The sequence below is a fragment of the Ochlerotatus camptorhynchus genome, unplaced genomic scaffold (assembly GCF_037179485.1).
Source record: "Ochlerotatus camptorhynchus isolate MF236.1 unplaced genomic scaffold, CSIRO-AGI_Acam_v1.1 ptg000111l, whole genome shotgun sequence".
In the NCBI taxonomy this organism is placed as follows: domain Eukaryota; kingdom Metazoa; phylum Arthropoda; class Insecta; order Diptera; family Culicidae; genus Ochlerotatus; species Ochlerotatus camptorhynchus.
Genome location: NW_027040601.1, coordinates 2,977,827 through 2,997,195, shown reverse-complemented (window position 1 = coordinate 2,997,195; position 19,369 = coordinate 2,977,827). Strand labels below are relative to the sequence as shown.

General features: G+C 43.0%; 3 protein-coding genes across 3 annotated transcripts in view; 2 read left to right on the top strand and 1 right to left on the bottom strand.

The window, feature by feature from the left end:
* crc (bZIP transcription factor crc) overlaps positions 1-19,369 on the bottom strand; it is a 195,512-nt gene that overhangs the window by 65,333 nt on the left and 110,810 nt on the right. The gene's annotated exons all lie outside the window — the stretch shown is intronic.
* On the top strand, positions 4,633-6,166 carry LOC135699487 (thymus-specific serine protease-like). Its single transcript, XM_065219769.1, has 2 exons — positions 4,633-5,027; positions 5,095-6,166. Exons 1-2 carry the CDS (start codon positions 4,633-4,635, stop codon positions 6,164-6,166), a joined length of 1,467 nt encoding a protein of 488 aa, XP_065075841.1.
* LOC135699509 (uncharacterized) lies at positions 7,725-8,264 on the top strand. Its single transcript, XM_065219789.1, has one exon. The coding sequence runs from the start codon at positions 7,725-7,727 to the stop codon at positions 8,262-8,264; it is 540 nt and encodes a 179-aa protein (XP_065075861.1).

Here is a 19,369-nt window from a genome sequence, read left to right as displayed (position 1 = left end):
CAGGAAAGTTCTGCGAACTTCCGGAAAATTCTGCGAACTTCTTGAAGTTTCTTCTAATTTCTGGAAAATCTTTCGATTTTATGGGAAATTCTGCAATCTTCATTGAAGTTCAAGAAAACGCTGCGATCTTCAGGATAGTTCCGTGAATTCCACGCAAGTCGTGTGAACTTCTGAAAAAATTCTGTGAACTTCAGGAAGTTCTGTGAACTCCATGAAATTTCATCGACTTTCAGGAAAATTCTGTGAACGACTTAGAAATTCTGTGCGTTTATTGAAAGTTCTGCGAAATTCAGGAGAATTCCTCGAACTATATAAACTTCAGGAAAGTTCTCTGAACATCAGGAAAATTGTGCAAGATTCAGGAAAGTTCTGAAAACTTCAGGAAAATTCTCTGATTTCAGGAAAGTTCTCAAAATTTCAGAAAAATTCTCTGAACTCAGTACAGGTCTCTGAACTTTAGGAAAGTTCTTTGAACTTCAGGAAAGTTCTTTGAACGTCAGAAAAGTTCTCTGAACTTCAGGAAAGTTCTCTGAACTTCAGGAAAGTTCTCTGAACTTCAGGAAAGTTCTCTGAACTTCAGGAAAGTTCTCTGAACTTCAGGAAAGTTCTCTGAACTTCAGGAAAGTTATCTGAACTTCGGGAAAGTTCTCTGAACTTCAGGAAAGTTCTCTGAACTTCAGGAAAGTTCTCTGATCTTCAGGAAAGTTCTCTGAACTTCAGGAAAGTTCTCTGAACTTCAGGAAAGTTCTCTGAACTTCAGGAAAGTTCTCTGAACTTCAGGAAATTTCTCTGAACTTCAGGAAAATTCTCCGAACTTCTGGAAAGTTCTCTGAACTTCAGGAAAGTTCTATGAACTTCAGGAAAGTTCTCTGAACTTCAGGAAAGTTGTCTGAGCTTCAGGAAAGTTTTTTTTTCAATTTCAGGAAAGTTCTCTGAACTTCAGAAAAGTGCTCTGACCATCAGGAAAGTTCTTCGAACTTCAGGAAAGTTTTCTGAACTTCAGGAAAGTTCCCTGAACTTTAGGACAGTTCTTTGAACTTCAGGAAAGTTCTTTGAACTTCAGAAAAGTTCTCTGAACTTCAAGAAAGTTGTCTAAGCTTCAGAAAAGGTGTCAGAGCTTCAGGAAAGTTTTTTTTTTTCAATTTCAGGAAAGTTCTCTGAACTTCAGGAAAGTTCTCTGACCATCAGGAAAGATCTTTGAATTTCAGGAAAGTTGTCTGAACTTCAAGAAAGTTCTTTGAACTTCAGGAAAGTTCTCTGAACTTCAGAAAGTTCTCTGAACTCCAGGAAAATTCTCTGAACTTTAAGAAAATTCTCTGAAATTCAGGAAAATTTTGTGAACTTCAAGAAAAAAATTGAACTTCAGGAAAGTTTTGTGAACTTAAAGAAAATTGTGCGATCTTCAGGACAGTTCTCAAAACTCAAGGAAAGTTCTCTGAACTTCAGGAAAGTTCTCTGAAATTCAGGAAAGTTCTCTGAAATTCAGGAAAGTTCTCTGAACTTCAGGAATGTACTCTGAACTTCAGGAAAGTTCTCTGAACGACAAGAAAAATCTTTGAACTTCAGGAAAGTTCTCTGAACTTCAGGAAAGTTCTCTGAACTTCAGGAAAGTTCCCTGAACTTCAGGAAATTTGTCTGAGCTTCAGAAAAGTTCTCTGAATTTCAGGAAAGTTGTCTGAGCTTCAGGAAAGTTTTTTTTTTCAATTTCAGGAAAGTTCTCTGTACTTCAGGAAAGTTCTCTGAACTTCAGGAAAGTTGTCTGAGCTTCAGAAAAGTTTTTTCAATTTCAGGAAAGTTCTCTGAACTTCAGAAAAGTGCTCTGACCATCAGGAAAGTTCTTCGAACTTCAGGAAAGTTTACTGAACTTCAGGAAAGTTCCCTGAACTTCAGGACAGTTCTTTGAACTTAAGGAAAGTTCTTTGAACTTCAGAAAAGTTCTCTGAACTTCATGAAAGTTGTCTAAGCTTCAGGAAAGGTGTCTGAGCTTCAGGAAAGTTTTTTTTTTCAATTTCAGGAAATTTCTCTGAACTTCAGGAAAGTTCTCTGACCATCAGGAAAGATCTTTGAATTTCAGCAAAGTTGTCTGAACTTCAAGAAAGTTCTTTGAACTTCAGGAAAGTTCTCTGAACTTCAGAAAGTTCTCTGAACTTCAGGAAAATTCTCTGAACTTTAAGAAAATTCTCTGAAATTCAGGAAAATTTTGTGAACTTCAAGAAAAAAAAATTGAACTTCAGGAAAGTTTTGTGAACTTAAGGAAAATTGTGCGATCTTCAGGAAAGTTCTCAAAACTTAAAGAAAGTTCTCTGAACTTCAGGAACGTTCTCTGAACTTCAGGAAAGTTCTCTGAACTACAAGAAAAATCTTTGAACTTCAGGAAAGTTCTCTGAACTTCAGGAAAGTTTTCTGAACTTCAGGAAAGTTCTCTGAACTTCAGCAAAGTTCTCTAAACTTCAGGAAAGTTCTCTGAACTTCAGGAAAGTTTTCTGAACTTCAGGAAAGTTCTCTGAACTTCAGGAAAGTTCTCTGAACTTCAGGAAAGTTCTCTGAACTTCAGGAAAATTCTCTGAACTTTAGGAAAATTATCTGAACTTCAGGAAATTTTTGTGAACTTCAAGAAAAAAATTGAACTTCAGGAAAGTCCTGTAAAGTACAATATAATATATTAAAGCAAAAAATATGAATGAATATTTTCATTCAATTCCTCTACAATATTTCTATCTTGACATATATGCGCCTTTCGTTTACTACTTGCAAGCTGAACCTTCATGAACAAGGCAGTAGAAGTTTCGCATATTTTTCCTAAATTAAAGTACCTGAATCTTGATAAGTTTACGTAGAAATTTCTTATATAAGTTGGTTTTAATTTGTTTTTATCTTTAATGAGCCTGCACGTAGTTTGCAAAATGCGCATCTGTAAAAGTTCAAATATTGTAGTGACATTAAATAGAAATACTCATTCATATACGTATTTCCTTTAAAAAGTCATCCATTAAAAAATCTTTGACAATCAGGAAAATTCTGTGAACTTCTGTGAAGTTCTGAAATATTATGGGATGTTCTGCGAACCTCAGGAAAATTCTGCAAACTTCAGTAAAATTCTGTGAACTTCAGAAAAAATTATCAAACGTCAGTAGAATTCTGTGAAATTATGGAAAATTCTGCAAACTATAGGATTTTCTTCAAATTTCATCAAAATATTGTGAACTTCTGGGAAATATTTTAAATTTATGGGAAATCCTTGGGAATTCAAAAGAATTCTGCAAACTTCAGGGAAGTTTTGAACTCAATGCAAGTTCCGTTCAGGAAATTACTTTGGATTCCAGGAAAATTCTGCGAACTTATGAAAAATTTTACGAACATATGGGGACTTCAGGAACATTCTGCAATCATTAGGAATATTCTTCGAACTTCAGGAAAGTTTTGCAAACTTCAGAAACGTTTGGAATCTTGATTAGAAACGTCTGGATATCCCGGTGAGAACGTCTGGACCTTCCGTCAGGTCCGCCTTGAATCAAAAGCTTTGTACATCTGAAATCTTCGTCTAGAATATCTAGAATCCAGGTTGGCATCGTCTATCGAAAACGTTTAGAACCTCTGCAGGGTGTCTCTGAATCCCTCGTTAACAACGTCTAGAATCCAATTAGAGATTACTCATTGGGAACGTCTGGAACTTCCATCGAAAATATCCGGAAACACTTCGGGAACGCCTGAATTAACAGTTGGAACGTCTGGAATAATCTTTGAGAATGTCTCGAGTTCAAATCGGGAATGTCCGCTGGAACGTTGAAAATTTCTGCAATCCCTATTAGGAACGTCTGTAATCCGGATCGGAAATGTCTGGAATCGCTCCAGGAACCACCTGGTATCTCCATTGGGAACTACTGGAATCCTTTTCAGATTCGAACACACTTTGGAAACGTCTTTACTAGCCTTCCGGAACGTCTGGAATCTATATCAGGAACGTCTGGAGTCTTCGTCATGAAGTTTGAAATCATCTTCGGGAACAACTGGAACCTAAGTCTGAAAAGTCTGGTGTTCCAGTCGGGAACGACAAGATCCTCCGTCTCGAAATTCTCAAATCCAACTCAGGATCGTCTGGAATCCAAGCTGAGAGTGTCTGAAATCTCCAATGGGAACGTCTCAAATCCATGTTGGGAGAGTCTAGATTTCCCACGTTTGGATCTTCCATCGGAAACGTCGCATATTTCTGTTGGGAAAGTCTCGAACCCAAGTCGAGAACGTCTGGAACCTCCATCAAGAATACAAAAAATCCACCTTAGGATTCTCTCAAAGTTCATAGCTTGCAGTGATGACATATAAACTTGCGCTAAAACGATGAACAGAGCATTGAATTCGGTTCGCTATCATAGCTAAACAATAACTTGCAAGTCATAACTACACAAACCGATTCCGGCACCAATTATTGAATTCAGTTGTACCAGGACGGTTGGACTCGGACCTCGCCATAAGTGGATTAATTCAAGATTAAAAAATGCTATCATTTAAACGAGTATAGCGGCACGAATGTGATTGCAATCACCCAACGATAACCGCTCCCGCAGCAGAAAGACTTGCTTCATAAAAAGATGCTTCCCTTCAACATGGAGCGACAGTTAGCACTACTCAATCATCATGTTTGGCAAAGTTAGTGTATTCCTGAGTTTTGCCGTTGCTCTAGCAACGGCTGCCATACAAACCAATCCAAGCAGACCGGTGCTATTTGGAACCCATCGAATCATACCACGGGAGCCTGCTGAGATCGAGTTGAACAGTACCGCCCTTTGGCATACGGCCAATATGCGGCAGGTCTACACCAATCCTCAGGCTCGGAATTTCTACTCGATGCGATATGTATCGAACGATCGGTACTACCAACGGGGTGGTCCAATTTTCCTCTTTGTTGGAGGTCCATGGCCATTGAAGACACACTTTGTCGAACAAGGCCACTTTGTTGATATGGCCGCACAGATGAACGGCTTCTTGGTCGCTAATGAGCTACGGTACTACGGAGAGAGTTTACCGATTGAGTAAGTATGCAGCATTCAGTTTCTACACAACCTAATCGTTGACTGACACATTTCTATAACAATTTAGAGACGCTAGCCGCAACAACTTCCGCTATCTGCACAACGTTCAAATTCTATCGGAACTGGCAACGTTCATTGCACATATCAAGGATGATGTTCTCAGAGATCCTAGCGCGAAAGTGATTCTAGCTGGAGTCGGCTATTCCGCCTCGTTGGCTCAGTGGATGCGACAACGGTTCCCTCATCTGGTGCACGGTGTTTGGTCGTCCAGTGGTATGGTGGAGACCAGTATAAACTACGGCGTGTTTGCCGAAGATGTTGGTGAAAGCATTCGACGGTTCGGGAGCAACGAGTGCTTCAGTGTCATTTGGCGGGGATTCCGTACCGCTGAGAACCTCATCGATGCAGGATTTTCTGGAACCGTAGATAACATGTTCAACGTATGCCGTCCTATCGATGCCCATAATCCGCTCGATGTGGAAGCATTCTTCTATGGTATCTTCAACGAAATCAGCTCAGAAGCGGTTGACTTCAACCTAAGTGAAAATATCGAACGCATGTGCGATTCTTTGACGGATTCCAGTCACGAAAACAGTCTGACAGGGCTGGCAAACTGGTTGACCAGCCGTTTCCCGGACGCAGATTGCTTGGCAATGGATTTCGAAAGCATAGTGGACACATACGGGGCAATTGTTTGGGAAGATGAAATTCTCCAAACCGGTGAACGTCAATGGTTGTTCCAGCGTTGCACCGAATTCGGGTGGCCACTGACGACTGACTCGCCGAATCAGCCGTTTGGTACTCATTTTTCTACCGACCTTTTTCATGGTATTTGCGAACGGCTGTTCGATGAATGGTTGACTCGTGACCGATTCGAAACGTTAATCCGGCAAACTAACGATTACTATGGAGGTAATCGTCCCGACATAAGGTATAGCATCTTCACCCATGGTGCACTGGATCCCTGGCGGTTTTCCGGTGTAACTGAAGTCATTTTCAACAATACGTACGTGAATATCATTCCGGATGCTTTCCATGGACAAGATTTGGCATCCATCTCGGAGGATGACTCGGAAGAACTGAGACGGAGTAAGGAGATGGTGACTGATACGATTCGCAGGTGGCTAGAAAGTAGATAGAAATGAGGAAACTTTCAATAACATTGCAATGTGACAAGTTATTCGGTAAAAAAAATAGTAAAATTGCTATTCAAAAATGTGTATGGGAAGCATCACCGTAATGTGGAGGCAAGGTTGGCACTGGCCAATCAAATGTTTTAGAGAAGTTCTACGATGGTTCTATCAAAGTTGAAATAAAAGTTATTTAATATGATAACACTCGAGTATTCATGGCTATCCATTTGGCTCCATTTCTCTTTAAGTACGGGTCAATGTTTGTCTGAGGCTTGTTGTACTCGGGTGGGCTTTAGAACAGGCCTTGGCCTTCATGACGCGCCATATTGAGTAATCCAGCGGATTAAGATCGGGGTTGGATGGCGGCCACATATCCTTCGCCCAGAATGGAAGATGCTCCTGCAACCACTTCTGAGTGCGGTTCGAGGTGTGGCACGTCTTTTACCGGAAGAGAACTAATATACCGGTCGGTTCTGGAATTTGATACGGGATCGACGAACATGCTCTTGTCGATGAACAGGATTACCGGATTTTTTCGCTTGAGGAAGTTCAAGATTTTCTTGCATCGTTCGACTCGTAGCTCACGGATGCGGTTGGTAAACATATAAGTTTTTTTTTTTTTTCCGTGCCCTCGACTTCGCCCCGTAATCTTCCTTTACGATCTTCCGTGCCGTAAAGTCACTGATCCCGTGTTCCTTTGCCATTTTCCTTATTAAACGCACTGGATTCACCCGAATCTTCCTTTTGATAGTAGCGATAACCCTCGGAACCCGAGCTGACCTCGGACGACCTGTGGCCACCTTCGCGGATAGTTGTCCTTTCTTTTCTCGGTCTAAAACTCTTTTCACGGTCCTCCGGGACACTCCCACGGCGATTGAAATGTCTTTTGCGACATTTGCGCGTGGTACAAATCACGAATACGCTGCCACTTCGTCATGGTGCAACTGTCAAACTAATAGCGAATTCGTTTATTATCGGGGTTGGAACCAGTTCCAACCCAGTGCGAAACCGAACTTTTTGTCAGTGCGAACCTCAACCTGAGCTAGGTTTTAAAAACAAACGAACAAACTGACGTTTGTCAGAAAACAAGCAGACCCAATCTTGATACCCGATCCAGGTTGGAACTGAATAATAAACGAATTCGCTATAAGTAAATCATTTTCTTTTATACATAGCCTACTACCATAGAGGTAACTCTAAGACCAGAAGGAAAGCACTGTATTACCTGGAAGAATAACACTATCCTTCAGTGCAAACTATTGATTGTTGAAAAATAAAATTTAATAAACGTGTTTTCTTAAGTACAATCAGTAATTACTGGATTGAAATCATTCGTTGCTAGACCGTCTAGCAGTATAGTTCGTTCGTTCGTTCGCTTCGCTATCGAGTTTTTTTTCTAGTCCGTTTTATTGCTACGTGCGCGTCGTGGAAGTGCCGACATCGACAGGCGCATTGGCAAGCCTAATTGCACTTGCCAATAAAAGCATGGTACGCAAGCGTACTACTGCTCCTGCATCGGAGGGCCCTAGCAAGAAGGCCCAAACTGATCCCAGCGCTGCTTCGGATGACGCAGCAAATCGGCTGCTTCAGAGCAACCAAGCAACCAGTAGAAAATGGCGGTGGTGACGCCGCTGAAATTGCGAAAAAGGAGCGGATTCCCCCGCTGTTTACCCCGATGAAGGACGTCACCCAGCTTAGGGATGAGCTGGCAAAACGCAAATTGTTCCCGCGATTCAAAATCTGTAGCGTTGGAACAAAGATCATGTGCTCCAGCCTACAGCAGTACAAGTCGGTCGGTGACCTGCTGAAGAACAGCACAGTGGAGTTTTACACTCACGATTTGCCTTCGATGAAACCATTGAAGGTTGTTTTACGAGGTCTGCCGTCGTACAAAGCGGCTACCGTAAAAGATGAGCTGGTGAGGCTCGGATTGAAACCAGAGGCAGTCCACCCAATGAATCGACGGCCTATGCCCAATACCAACTATCGTGACCAACTGTTTCTGGTCCACCTTACGAAGGGCTCCACCACCCTTGCTGCGCTCAAGAGCAACATACGTGACCTGTTTCAGGTCATTATCGACTGGGAATACTACAAGCCGTAACACCGTGATGTGACCCAATGCACAAGTTGCCTCTCCCTCGGCCATGGCACGAAGAACTGTCATATGAAACCACGCTGCGACAAGTGTGCTATGGCCCACTCGACGTGCTCAAGCTGATGACACCGACCCGAAGTGCGTGAATTGCTGCGGAACTCACCGTGCCACTACTCGGGACTGTCCCAAGCGAACGGAATTCATCACCATGAGGAAGAAGGTGGCTACTAGCAACCAGCCAGGCCGACATCGAAATAAACGTGCACCACCAGCCATCACGGACGAACAATACCCGGCAATCCATCCTCGTCGTCTGGTCCCAAATCTTCCACCACTACCTCTCAACAACAGTCAACGAGCCGCCCCCTCAGCTCAACATCGCCTCACTGCTGCTGCAGCTCTGCCAAATCAAGCTTCTGCCCCGGCGCCTGGACTATCGTATGCGCGTGTTGCCTCAGGTGACTCAGTTGACGAATCTACGTTAACATCAGAGGAACTAGTAACGCTGGTTGCAGAGGTGATCGTCATTCTGCGCACCTGCAAGACTCGATCTGAACAGTTTCATGCTGCCTTGTCACTCGTCACCAAGTATGGACTGTGAAGCTGCCTTTCCTCAACACCAAAGAGGTCGACATTGCTATCATCACCGAGACGCATCTGAAGACCGAACTGAACGTATTCCTTCCCGACTTCCGGCTCGTCAGACTTGATCGCACCTGCTCTGGAGGTGGAGGAGTGACCATCGCTGCAAGATGGAACATCAGTTGCTGGCTGCTACCAAACTTCCAGCTGAACACAATTGAAGCCATCGGAATGGAGGTGAGCACATCACTTGGCCCAATCACCATCATCGCGGCTTACTGCCCCAAGCAAACCAACATCAGGGACGGGTCGTCAGTGGCCCTCCGCCAAGACATCATTAAACTCACCCAGAGGAGCGGGAACTTTATCATCGCTGGCGATCTGAACGTAAAACATCAAGCTTGGGGCAACGGTCGGAGCAATAGAAACGGCATCATCCTCAATGAAGACCTGCAAGAGGGTCACTATACCATCTTGGCCCCGGACTCTCCCACCCGGTTGAGTCGGTCTGGGGTCCATGCGACCATCGACATCTTCGTAAGCAACATGGGACACAACGTCTCGCAACCTGTGGCATTCCAGGAGCTGAGCTCGGACCACTACCTGGTGGTGGCCGAAGTTGGATCCTCGGTAAACCGATTCGAAGCTTCCCGGCGCAACTACCATCGAGTCAACTGGGCGCAATATCAACACTGCGTCGACACAACCATCGACTACGATGTCCAACTGGGGACGTCGGAAGATGTTGACCGGTGTCTACACACCATCGAGGAGGCGATTTCCCGGGCCAGGGAACAACACGTGCCAGTATCCAGACAGGTGAGTAACACTCTGAACCTTGACAGCCCTACCAAAGATCTCATTAGACTCCGTAACACCATTCGTAGGCAGTACCAGCGTACTGGCCTGCCTAACCAATTGTAATCTATTAACAAAGATCATTCAGGCCAGGATGGTAGATCTCAGAAACAACGATTATGCTAGTAAGATCCGCTCTCTCCCAGATTGTGCTAAGCCCTTCTGGAAACTTACAAAAATTCTTAAAAACAAGCCTAGGCCCATTCCCCCACTGACCCCACTGGATCGTCCCGGCGACCCAGTGGTTCATCTGATAACTCCTGAAGAGAAGGCTGCCGCGATAGGTCAACACTTCGTTAGCTCCCATAATCTCGGACAAAACATCATCAGCCCTCATGAATCTGAGGTTGCTGAAAATGCAACCAATCTTCTTCAGATTCCTAACATTTTTCCAGAGGAATCCGAGATTACGGCTGACGTACTGTTGGCCTATATCTAATCATCTAAAAACATGAAGGCCCCAGGTTTGGACGACATCCTGAATCTGGAACTAGAACACTTGAGTTCCAGATTCTACAACCATCTGGCACTGATTTTTAATCAGTGCCTCAGACTTGGCTACTTCCCCTCGTGTTGGAAGTCTGCTAAAGTCATACCCATCCGGAAACCTTGGAAGGATCCGTCCTCTCCTTCAAGTTATCGACCAATCAGCCTTCTCTCAGAATTATCAAAACTATTCGAAAGAGCACTGTACCACCGGCTCCTAACATCTGCCGATGAAAACATCTTGTTACTCGAGGAACAGTTTGGTTTTCGGAAAGGTCGTTCGACCGTCCACCAGCTGACTCGAGTAACAAACATTCTCAGACGAAACAAGTCTGTTTCGAAAACATCTGCCATGGCGTTGTTGGACGTTGAAAAAGCATTCGACAATGTCTGGCATGATGGCCTGGTGTTCAAATTGCACCAGTACGGTCTTCCAATCTACCTAGTGAAAATCATAAACAACTATCTATCAGACAGGACGTTCCGAGTCTCTCTGAATGGCATCTCATCGGATGCTTTCAACATCGGTGCCGGGGTTCCACAAGGAAGCATTCTTGGTCCCATCCTATTCAACCTGTTCACCTCCGATATGCCGGCTCTTCCTGATGGTGGATCGTTGTCTCTGTTCGCAGATGACACATCCATCGTCTACAAGGGTAGGGTCATCGGAGCACTGACTGCCAAACTTCAGAGAGGCCTGGACGTCCTGTCTGAATATTTCAACAGCTGGAAGATCCGTATCAACGCGGCAAAGACCCAGGTCATTATCTTTCCACACTCTAAATCTCCTAGACTTGTTCCGTCGGAGAATAACAAGATCTGCCTGAACGGCACAGTGGTGGAATGGTCCAAAGAGGTCGTGTACCTCGGGCTAACACTAGGCAGTAAGCTTCTTTTCAGGGAGCACGTTGACAAAACAAAAACCTAGTGCAACAGGAAGTCAACCCTGTCCCTGAAAAATAAGCTTGCTGTCTACAAACAAATCATCCTTCCTGTAATCGAGTACGGTATGCCAATCTATGAGAGTTGCGCAAAATGCCATAACCTTAAACTCCAAAGGATCCAGAACAAGATCCTTAGGATGGTCCTAAACAGTCCCCCGCGGATTAGAATTTCTGAGATCCACTTCCTGGCTGGAATTCAAACATTAGAAGAACGGAGAGTATTCATCCTGGAAAGGTTCAGACATACCTGTCTGAGATCAAATCATCAGCTCATACGTGATCTAGCACGTTAGGTTAAGTTATACTCGTAGTTAGGTAGGTTATCACTTTTTTTCAATTCAAATAAAACACATCCCCAGAGGGATATTCTGTAAACTACCCTAATAAACGGGTACCATACACTAACAATATCATAGATGGTACGACCATACCACATAAAGTTAGGATGATACCCCGAATTGGTGGTTAGGCGCTTCTTATGGTTATTGTTTATGCGGGTAGTTGAAAAACGCAAATATTAAATTAGAATATCAAATTAAACAAAGATGAAGAGCCAAGTAGGCTAATCAATTAAAATGATAAATCAATGTACTACCATAATCAACAAAAATAAACATAATTTTACTACTACTTGGATTGAAATGAATGTTTCTCTCCCAACACAAATAAAAATATTTTTTTAACTGGCTTACACGGTATTTGCCAAGAAAGAAATAGCTGTCTTGTCAGTTAACTGCCGACAAAATAACGTTCGCATTTACTGGGCTTACCAGTTAATATAGCCGAATGCAACTCGCATGTATGACTGAACGTGCAGTAGTTTTTGACAGCTTGATTTAACTGATAATTCTGTAACTAAAATTATTGCTGATAACTGGGTGACCCGCAATTCAAAAACCCAGAAAATATTTACTGACTTCGGTAATCTCGACTAAGTGTGTGCAATAAGTTATTATGCGATAAAAAATATGCTTGAAATGCGAGGATAAAAGAAAAATATTTTGCAGAATAAAAAAATACCAGCTATATATAATTTGCATTTGCTACTTTACAGAATTTCTCACAAACAGAATCATCCCATCCATCCAAATGAAAATCCATCCCACTGCCAACCCGTCAGAGCAATCTAATAAACGTAAATTTCAAAGATAATCATTACATCGGAAGAAATCGATTTTAACAGCAAGCGCATTCGTGGCCGCACTGAACCAGCAATTGATAACCGTGGAGAAAAAGGCGTGGGAGAGTCCAGTTCAAAGAACATCACCATTTGCGCGGAACGTGCTGTATCTTTCGTTGCGCTAGTCGCGCCATCAGAATAAGCTACCATGTTTCCTACCGATTCATCCCTCCAAGGTAAAGGAAAAAAAAAAGTTTATAATTTTATGCATTAATTTTTTATTGGACTGAACGCGGGACGGTCACGTGCTAATTTTGTTCCCGTTCGGTGGATGGAACAGATATACGTTTGAACGATTATGAATCTATCAAGTGGATGATTCGAAATTAGTTTATTGGAATCCGAGTTAGTTTTTTGTTTTGTGTTAACGTAATAAAAAAGAAATATCAAACAATTTAACGATGTTGTAGCATACCAATTGGGAATATTCTCCGCAGACTTTGCAACTTGAATTTGTATGTATGGGTAGAATTACCATCAACCTTTTGATCCTAGTTGTACGATCTTTTCATCCTCCAGCGAAGATTTACCTCATACAGCAAAGTTGTTAAAAGTTACTCATATTATAGAACAACGATGCATGGAATCTCATGAAGGAATTAACATACAGAGCGAAGCGGTGAGCTAAGCTAAGGATTTTAGCAGACAAAAATAAAATTCACATGCTTTAAATGTTCGGCTCATCAAGCTTCAAAACGTAGAATCTATACCAGAACTTTCAAAAAGTCTAGTCTCATAACACCGTGCTGGGTGCCGATGATGGTTGTCTCCAACTTTGATTATGTGCGAATAATATCACGTAATAATGTCGTATGCCAGAGCTGCTGGAATGAATGGGAAAAGTTTTTCTCTCCCCCGATTTGTGGCGAACAGTTTTACAGATAATGGCAATTATGTATTAGACCTGCTGCCTTCTGCATTTGAGTTGCACACGGAGAAATCGTTTGTATTGACGTTGCAGCAAAGTTGATGAACTAATAATTGTCTGATGCCTACAGCAGCGCAACGCTTTTCTCCCTTTCCGGGCAGAACCGTGCCAATCGGTGAGGACTTATATTGTTTCACCCGCAGAAACCTTTCAATGTGGTAAATTTCTAGAAACAATGAAGAAAAGGCAATTTGCAAACACAGAGGCTATGAGCCTGTATGCTAATATGATGCTCTCCGGAAGACTTCTTGTTTGCGCTGTCTGATCGCTCCATTCTTTGCCAACAAGTCTTAGAAATAATGGAAACGTCAATACCACTCATTCGCTTAATATCTCTATTATATAATACCGCGAATGAAGCGAAGCCATAAAACAATACTGGTAATGAGACATTTCTATTTTCTCCTTCTTTTTCTTCTGCTTCCAGTGTGGTTATATAGGCTTAAATGTAGCATTACGATTACATTATGGTTTTGTGTCCTGTTGAGCACTTGCACATTTGTTACAATTAAGATGAAATTTACTTTGGCGTATTTTCAAAACATTCATACCTATTTTTTATCGACGGATCATTTCAAATTGTGAAATTAGTCGTCATATCATTCCTTTTGCCATTCAACTTATAATGATGACTGCTTTCCGAAGTCTGAAATTAAGCATTTCCCCACTACACCGGGATGGAGGTACCTGCGAAGTGATAAGAGTTATAGTCGCTATATTTATAGTCTGGTGGATAGAGATAGAATCTCGGGAACCAATTGAGCTGTCAAATAGCGAAACCAATTGAGCATATCACGACCAACAACAGAAAAGAGCACATTAGCTTTTGCAAACCCTTTTCTCGTGACTCAAGGGTCACCTACGCAAAACCAAAACCATAATCGGGTTGAAGAAAGTTTTTCCTATCCGATGATGATGTTAATTTGCGTTCGGTAGGCGAGGGAAGAACTACCAAAGTTTTGTTTATAAAAGTCGATAGTACCTTTTCAATTGTTGGTCTACAATATATTGAATTGGTTCCGCTTTCTGATAGATCGAAATTCTATCCGCTAGACAATAAAGATTAGGGTGGGTCATCATGATCATATTTTCAGAACCATTGTTTCCCAAATAACTGTGCAAAATTTGAGTACGATTAGTTGTAACCCGGCTTTCTGCATCGCGTTTGAAATTTGTATGGACATTAGTATAAGGAAACCTACTTTTTTGAATTTCATGTGAAAAATTAGTCCAGGAAGTATCTTTTATGTTCGTGGACACTGATTAGTTACCCTTGGCTTTGAAGGGAAAATGTGGGAAAACACGAGGAAAAAACTAAACGTAAAGGGCTCTTCATCTCTGGTGAACTTTTTGATTTTGTGTTGTAAATGTTGTTTTTTACTGTGTAATGTTTTTCAATTTTCTTCTTGTGAAGTATGTTGTTTGAATGTTTTAATTTGTTATTATACGTACTTAACCTAACTTAACATAATGTGCCAGATCCCCGACGATCTGTTTATCGGATCGCCTACAGCAATCTCTGAACCTTGCGATGGAGTCAGCTCTCCGTAACTGCAGTGTCTGAAGATCAACTAGGCGGTGGACCTCAGAGTTTCTAGTCCGCGGGGAACTGTTAAGGATCATCCCAAGGATCTTGTTTTGGATCCTTTGGAGTTTATGGTGATGGCATTTGGCGCAACTCTCCCAGATTGGCATCCCGTATTCTAATACGAGAAATATGATTTGTTTGTAGACAGCAAGCTTATTTTTCAGGGACAGGGTAGACCTCCTGTTGATGAGTGGATACAACGATCTTATCAAGATGTTGCACTTCGTTTTGGTTTTGTCAACGTGCTCCCTGAAAAGAAGCTTGCTGTCTTGTGTTAGCCCGAGGTACACGACCTTTTTGGACCATTCCACCACGGAGCCGTTTAAGCAGATCGTTTCGGAGCCGTTTCAGACGGAACAAGTCTGGGAGATTTTGAGTCTGGGAAGACCTGGGTCTTTGCCGCGTTGATACGGATCTCCCAGCTGTTGAAATATTCAGACAGGACGTCCAGGCCTCTCTGAAGTTTGGCAGTCAGTGCTCCGATGACCCTACCCTTGTAGACGATGGATGTGTCATCTGCGAACAGAGACAACGATCCACCATCAGGGAGAGCCTGCATATCGGAGGTGAACAGGTTGAATAGAATGGGGCTAAAGATGCTTCCTTGTGGAACCCCAGCACCGATGTTGAAAGCATCCGATGTGATGCTATTCAAAGAGACTTGGAACGTCCTGTTCGATAGATAGTTGTTTATTATCTTCACTAGGAAGATTGGGGCCTCCCTTAGCTCAGTCGGTAAAGGCGCAGCTACAAAGCAAGACCATGCTGGAGGTGGATGGGTTCAATTCCCGGTCCGGTCTAGGAATTTTTCGGGTTGAAAAATTTCTCGACTTCGCTGGGCATAGAAGTATTATTGAACTTGCCACACAATTATACAAATGCAAAAATGGTACAGGCATCGAAAGCTCTCAATTAATAACTGTGGAAGTGCATCTAGAACACTAAGTTGAGAGCACGCAATAAGCTAATATGCGATATACAATAAACTTGAAATGCGAAGAAGAAGAAGAAGAAGAAGAATAAGAAGGAAGATTGAAAGACCGTATTGCTGCAATTTGAACACCAGGCCATCATACCAGACATTATCGAACGCTTTTTCAACGTCCAACAACGCCATGGCAGATGTTTTCGAAACAGACTTGTTCCGTCTGAGAATGTTTGTCACTGGAGTCAGCTGGTGGACGATCGAACGACCTTTCCGAAAACCAAACTGTTCCTTGAGTAAGATGTTGTTTTGTTCAGCAGATGTTAGGAGCCGGTGGTAGACTGCTCTTTCGAACAGTTTTGATAACCCTGAGAGAAGGCTGATTGGTCGATAACTTGAAGGAGAGGACAGACTGACGGAGCTGACTTCCAACACGAGGAGAAGTAGCCAAGTCTGAGGCACTGATTAAAAATCAGTGCCAGATGGTTGCAGCATCTGGAACTCAAGTGTCTGAGTTCCAGATTCAGGATGTTGTCGAAACCTGGGGCATTCATGTGTTTAGATGATTTGATAAAGGCCAACAGTTCGTCAGCCATAATCTCAGATTCCTCTGGAATATTTTTTTTTTCCTTGGTTTGTTTTTTCCGTCGATCTTGTTTTCCGTGCTGAGCACCAATGCTACCGACGTGCCAGGAAGGCAGCTCCCACACCTGGACCCTACCTATCGACCCATCAACTCATGAACCGGGGACCAACAGCTTTACTTCCCATCCGAAGGAAGGCGTGATCAGGGATGTTATGCTTCAGAACATCCCGGCGGCGCCAACTGGGATTGAACCCAGGCCTGCTGGAGTGAGAGGTAATCACGCTTACCACTACCTCTGGAAAAATGTTAGGAATCTGATGAAGATTGGTTGCATTTTCAGCAACCTCAGATTCATGAGGGCTGACGATGTTTTGTCCGAGATTATGGGAGCTGACGAAGTGTTGACCTATCGCGGCAGCCTTCAGGAGTTATCAGATGAACCACTGCACTATGGGCAAAAATGGGTCCAAAATTACCCAAAATTCAATATCTCAACAGCACGCTAAATTCCGGCCATGAAAAACGACTTTTCCGAAGGGAAATCGTCCGAGGAATCGATTGCACGTGGTCCCATAGACCGGAGAGCCTTGTTTTGGACCATTTTACCCCATTTTCACCTACTTTTTGGAGGAAATGTTTTTTCACAGCTCTATTTTTCGTAAAACATAAGCACTTTATGCATGGTTTTAGAATACTATGTCTTTGAACAACAGTTCATGAGATATTAGGGGAATACGGGGTACACTTTATAAGGGAGTAAGGGGTAAAAGTGAACCCTCGCTAAATTTATTTTAATTCATATAAATGTTGAACGATGCGATTGTTTGAATGACCCCAAAGGTTGCCTGCAATAATAAGATTTTTTTTTCGAAATTTTAAGGTTAATTGGGGTTAAATAAGTTTTAATTTACTGCTATCTGTTATAAAAGAGTTTTCACTTTTTTTGTCTGTATACAGCAAAACGATATAGTGGTTCTCAGAATTTTGTAAAAATTGGTAGTTTTGTTCCTTATCGCAACATATTAGACCCATATTTTGTATTTTGACTATTTACATATTAGGGCGGTCAAAAAAAATGTTTTTCTTCGATTATTTTCCAAAATTTATAACTTTTGAACTGTTTGGCTGATGACGGAACTCAAAATACCAGATGAAAGTTAATTAAATTTTTTTTTCAGAAAAAATATTATGATATTTAAAAGAATTGATTTTGTATTAAAAAACATTGATTTATTTTCACATTGACCCCTTACTCCCCTGTACAGTGTACCCCGTATTCCCCTAATATCTCATGAACTGTTGTTTAAAGACATAGTTTTCTAAAACCATGCATAAAGTGCTTATGTTTTACGAAAAATAGAGCTGTGAAAAAACATTTCCTCCAAAAAGTAGGGGAAAATGGGGTAAAATGGTCCAAAACACATACCTTCAAGGCTCTCCGGTCTATGGGACCACGTGCAATCGATTCCTCGGACGATTTCCCTTCGGAAAAGTCGTTTTTTATGGCTGGAATTCAGCGTGCTGTTGAGATATTGAATTTTGGGTAATTTTGGACCCATTTTTGCCCATAGTGCACTGGGTCGCCGGGACGATCTAGTGGGGTCAGTGGTGGAATGGGTCTTGGCTTATTTTTAAGGATTTTCGTTAGTTTCCAGAAGGGCTTTGCACAATCTGGGAGAGAGTGGATCTTGTTAGCAAAATCTTGATTTCTGAGGTCCACCATCCTTGCTTGGATGGTTTTTGTAAGACGATTGCCATGGGTCTTCAAGACACGTAAACCAGAACGCTGGTATTGCCTTCGGATGGAGTTACGGAGTCTGATGAGATCTTTGGTAATTCTATCAAGGTTCAGAGTATTGCTCAGCTGTCTGGATACTGGCACGTGTTGTTCCCTGGCCCGGGATATCGCCTCCTCGATGGAACGCAGACACCGGTCAACGTCTTCGGGCGTCTCCAGAAGGACACCGTAGTCAACACAGTGTTGGAACTGCTCCCAGCTGACACGATGGTAGTTGCGTCGGGAAGCTTGGATTCGGTTGAAGGATGAGCCTACTTCGGCCACCACCGGATAGTGGTCCGAACTCAGCTCCTGATGGGTCACAGGTAGCGAGATGTTGCCTCCCATGTTGCTGATGAAGATATCTATCGTGGAGCGAACGCCAGACCGGCTCAACTGGGTGGGACAGTCTAGCGCTAATATGGTGTAGCGAGCCTCTTTCAGGTCGTCGTTTAGGATGGTGCCGTTTTGGTTGCGTCAACTGTTGCCCCAAGACTGGTTTTTGGCGTTCAGGTCTCCAGCGATGATGTACTGTTGCCAACCCGTCCCTTATGGTGATTTGCTTGGGGCAGTAGGTCGCAATGATGGTGATAGGGCCAATAGGAGTGGAGACTTCTACCCCTAAATCTTCGATGGTTTTCAGCTGGAAGCTCGGCAGAAGCCGACAGCAGATGTTTCTCCTTACAGCAATGGTCACTCCTACTCCCCCGGAGCTGCTTTGATCAAGTCTTAGAAGCCGGAAGTCAGAAAGGTAGATGTTTACCTCCGGTTTCAGGTGGGTTTCGGTGATAACGGCAATGTCGATGTTTTGTTTGTTGAGGAAGTCAACGAACTCGATGATCTTGCTCTTGAGCGAGCAAACGTTCCAGTTGGCGATCTTGATGGTTTCACGGTCCATAACTGAGCATGAAGGTAGCCACAGCTTGGAGCTGGTCGGATTTGTTCTTGATGGTGTTGGCAATGTCGTGCATCTTGAGGAAGATGATCATTAGTTCCGCTGCGGTGAACCACGAACCATCGTTGATTTTTGGCTGCGATAGGGACGGTCCATCCTGACGCCAGTTTGGCCCAGGGGCTATGGGAGATCCTGCGGCTGTGGAGCAGTGGTCGTCTCTTGACCTGAGTTTGCAGGGACTCTGGCAGTTTGAACTTGAGCGGTGGCGGCCACCGCAGCAGTAGCAGCGGCACGAGCAGCAGCCAATCGTTGATTGAGTGGTAGCGGTGGCAGCACTGTAATCGGTCGTCGAGGTATCGGTG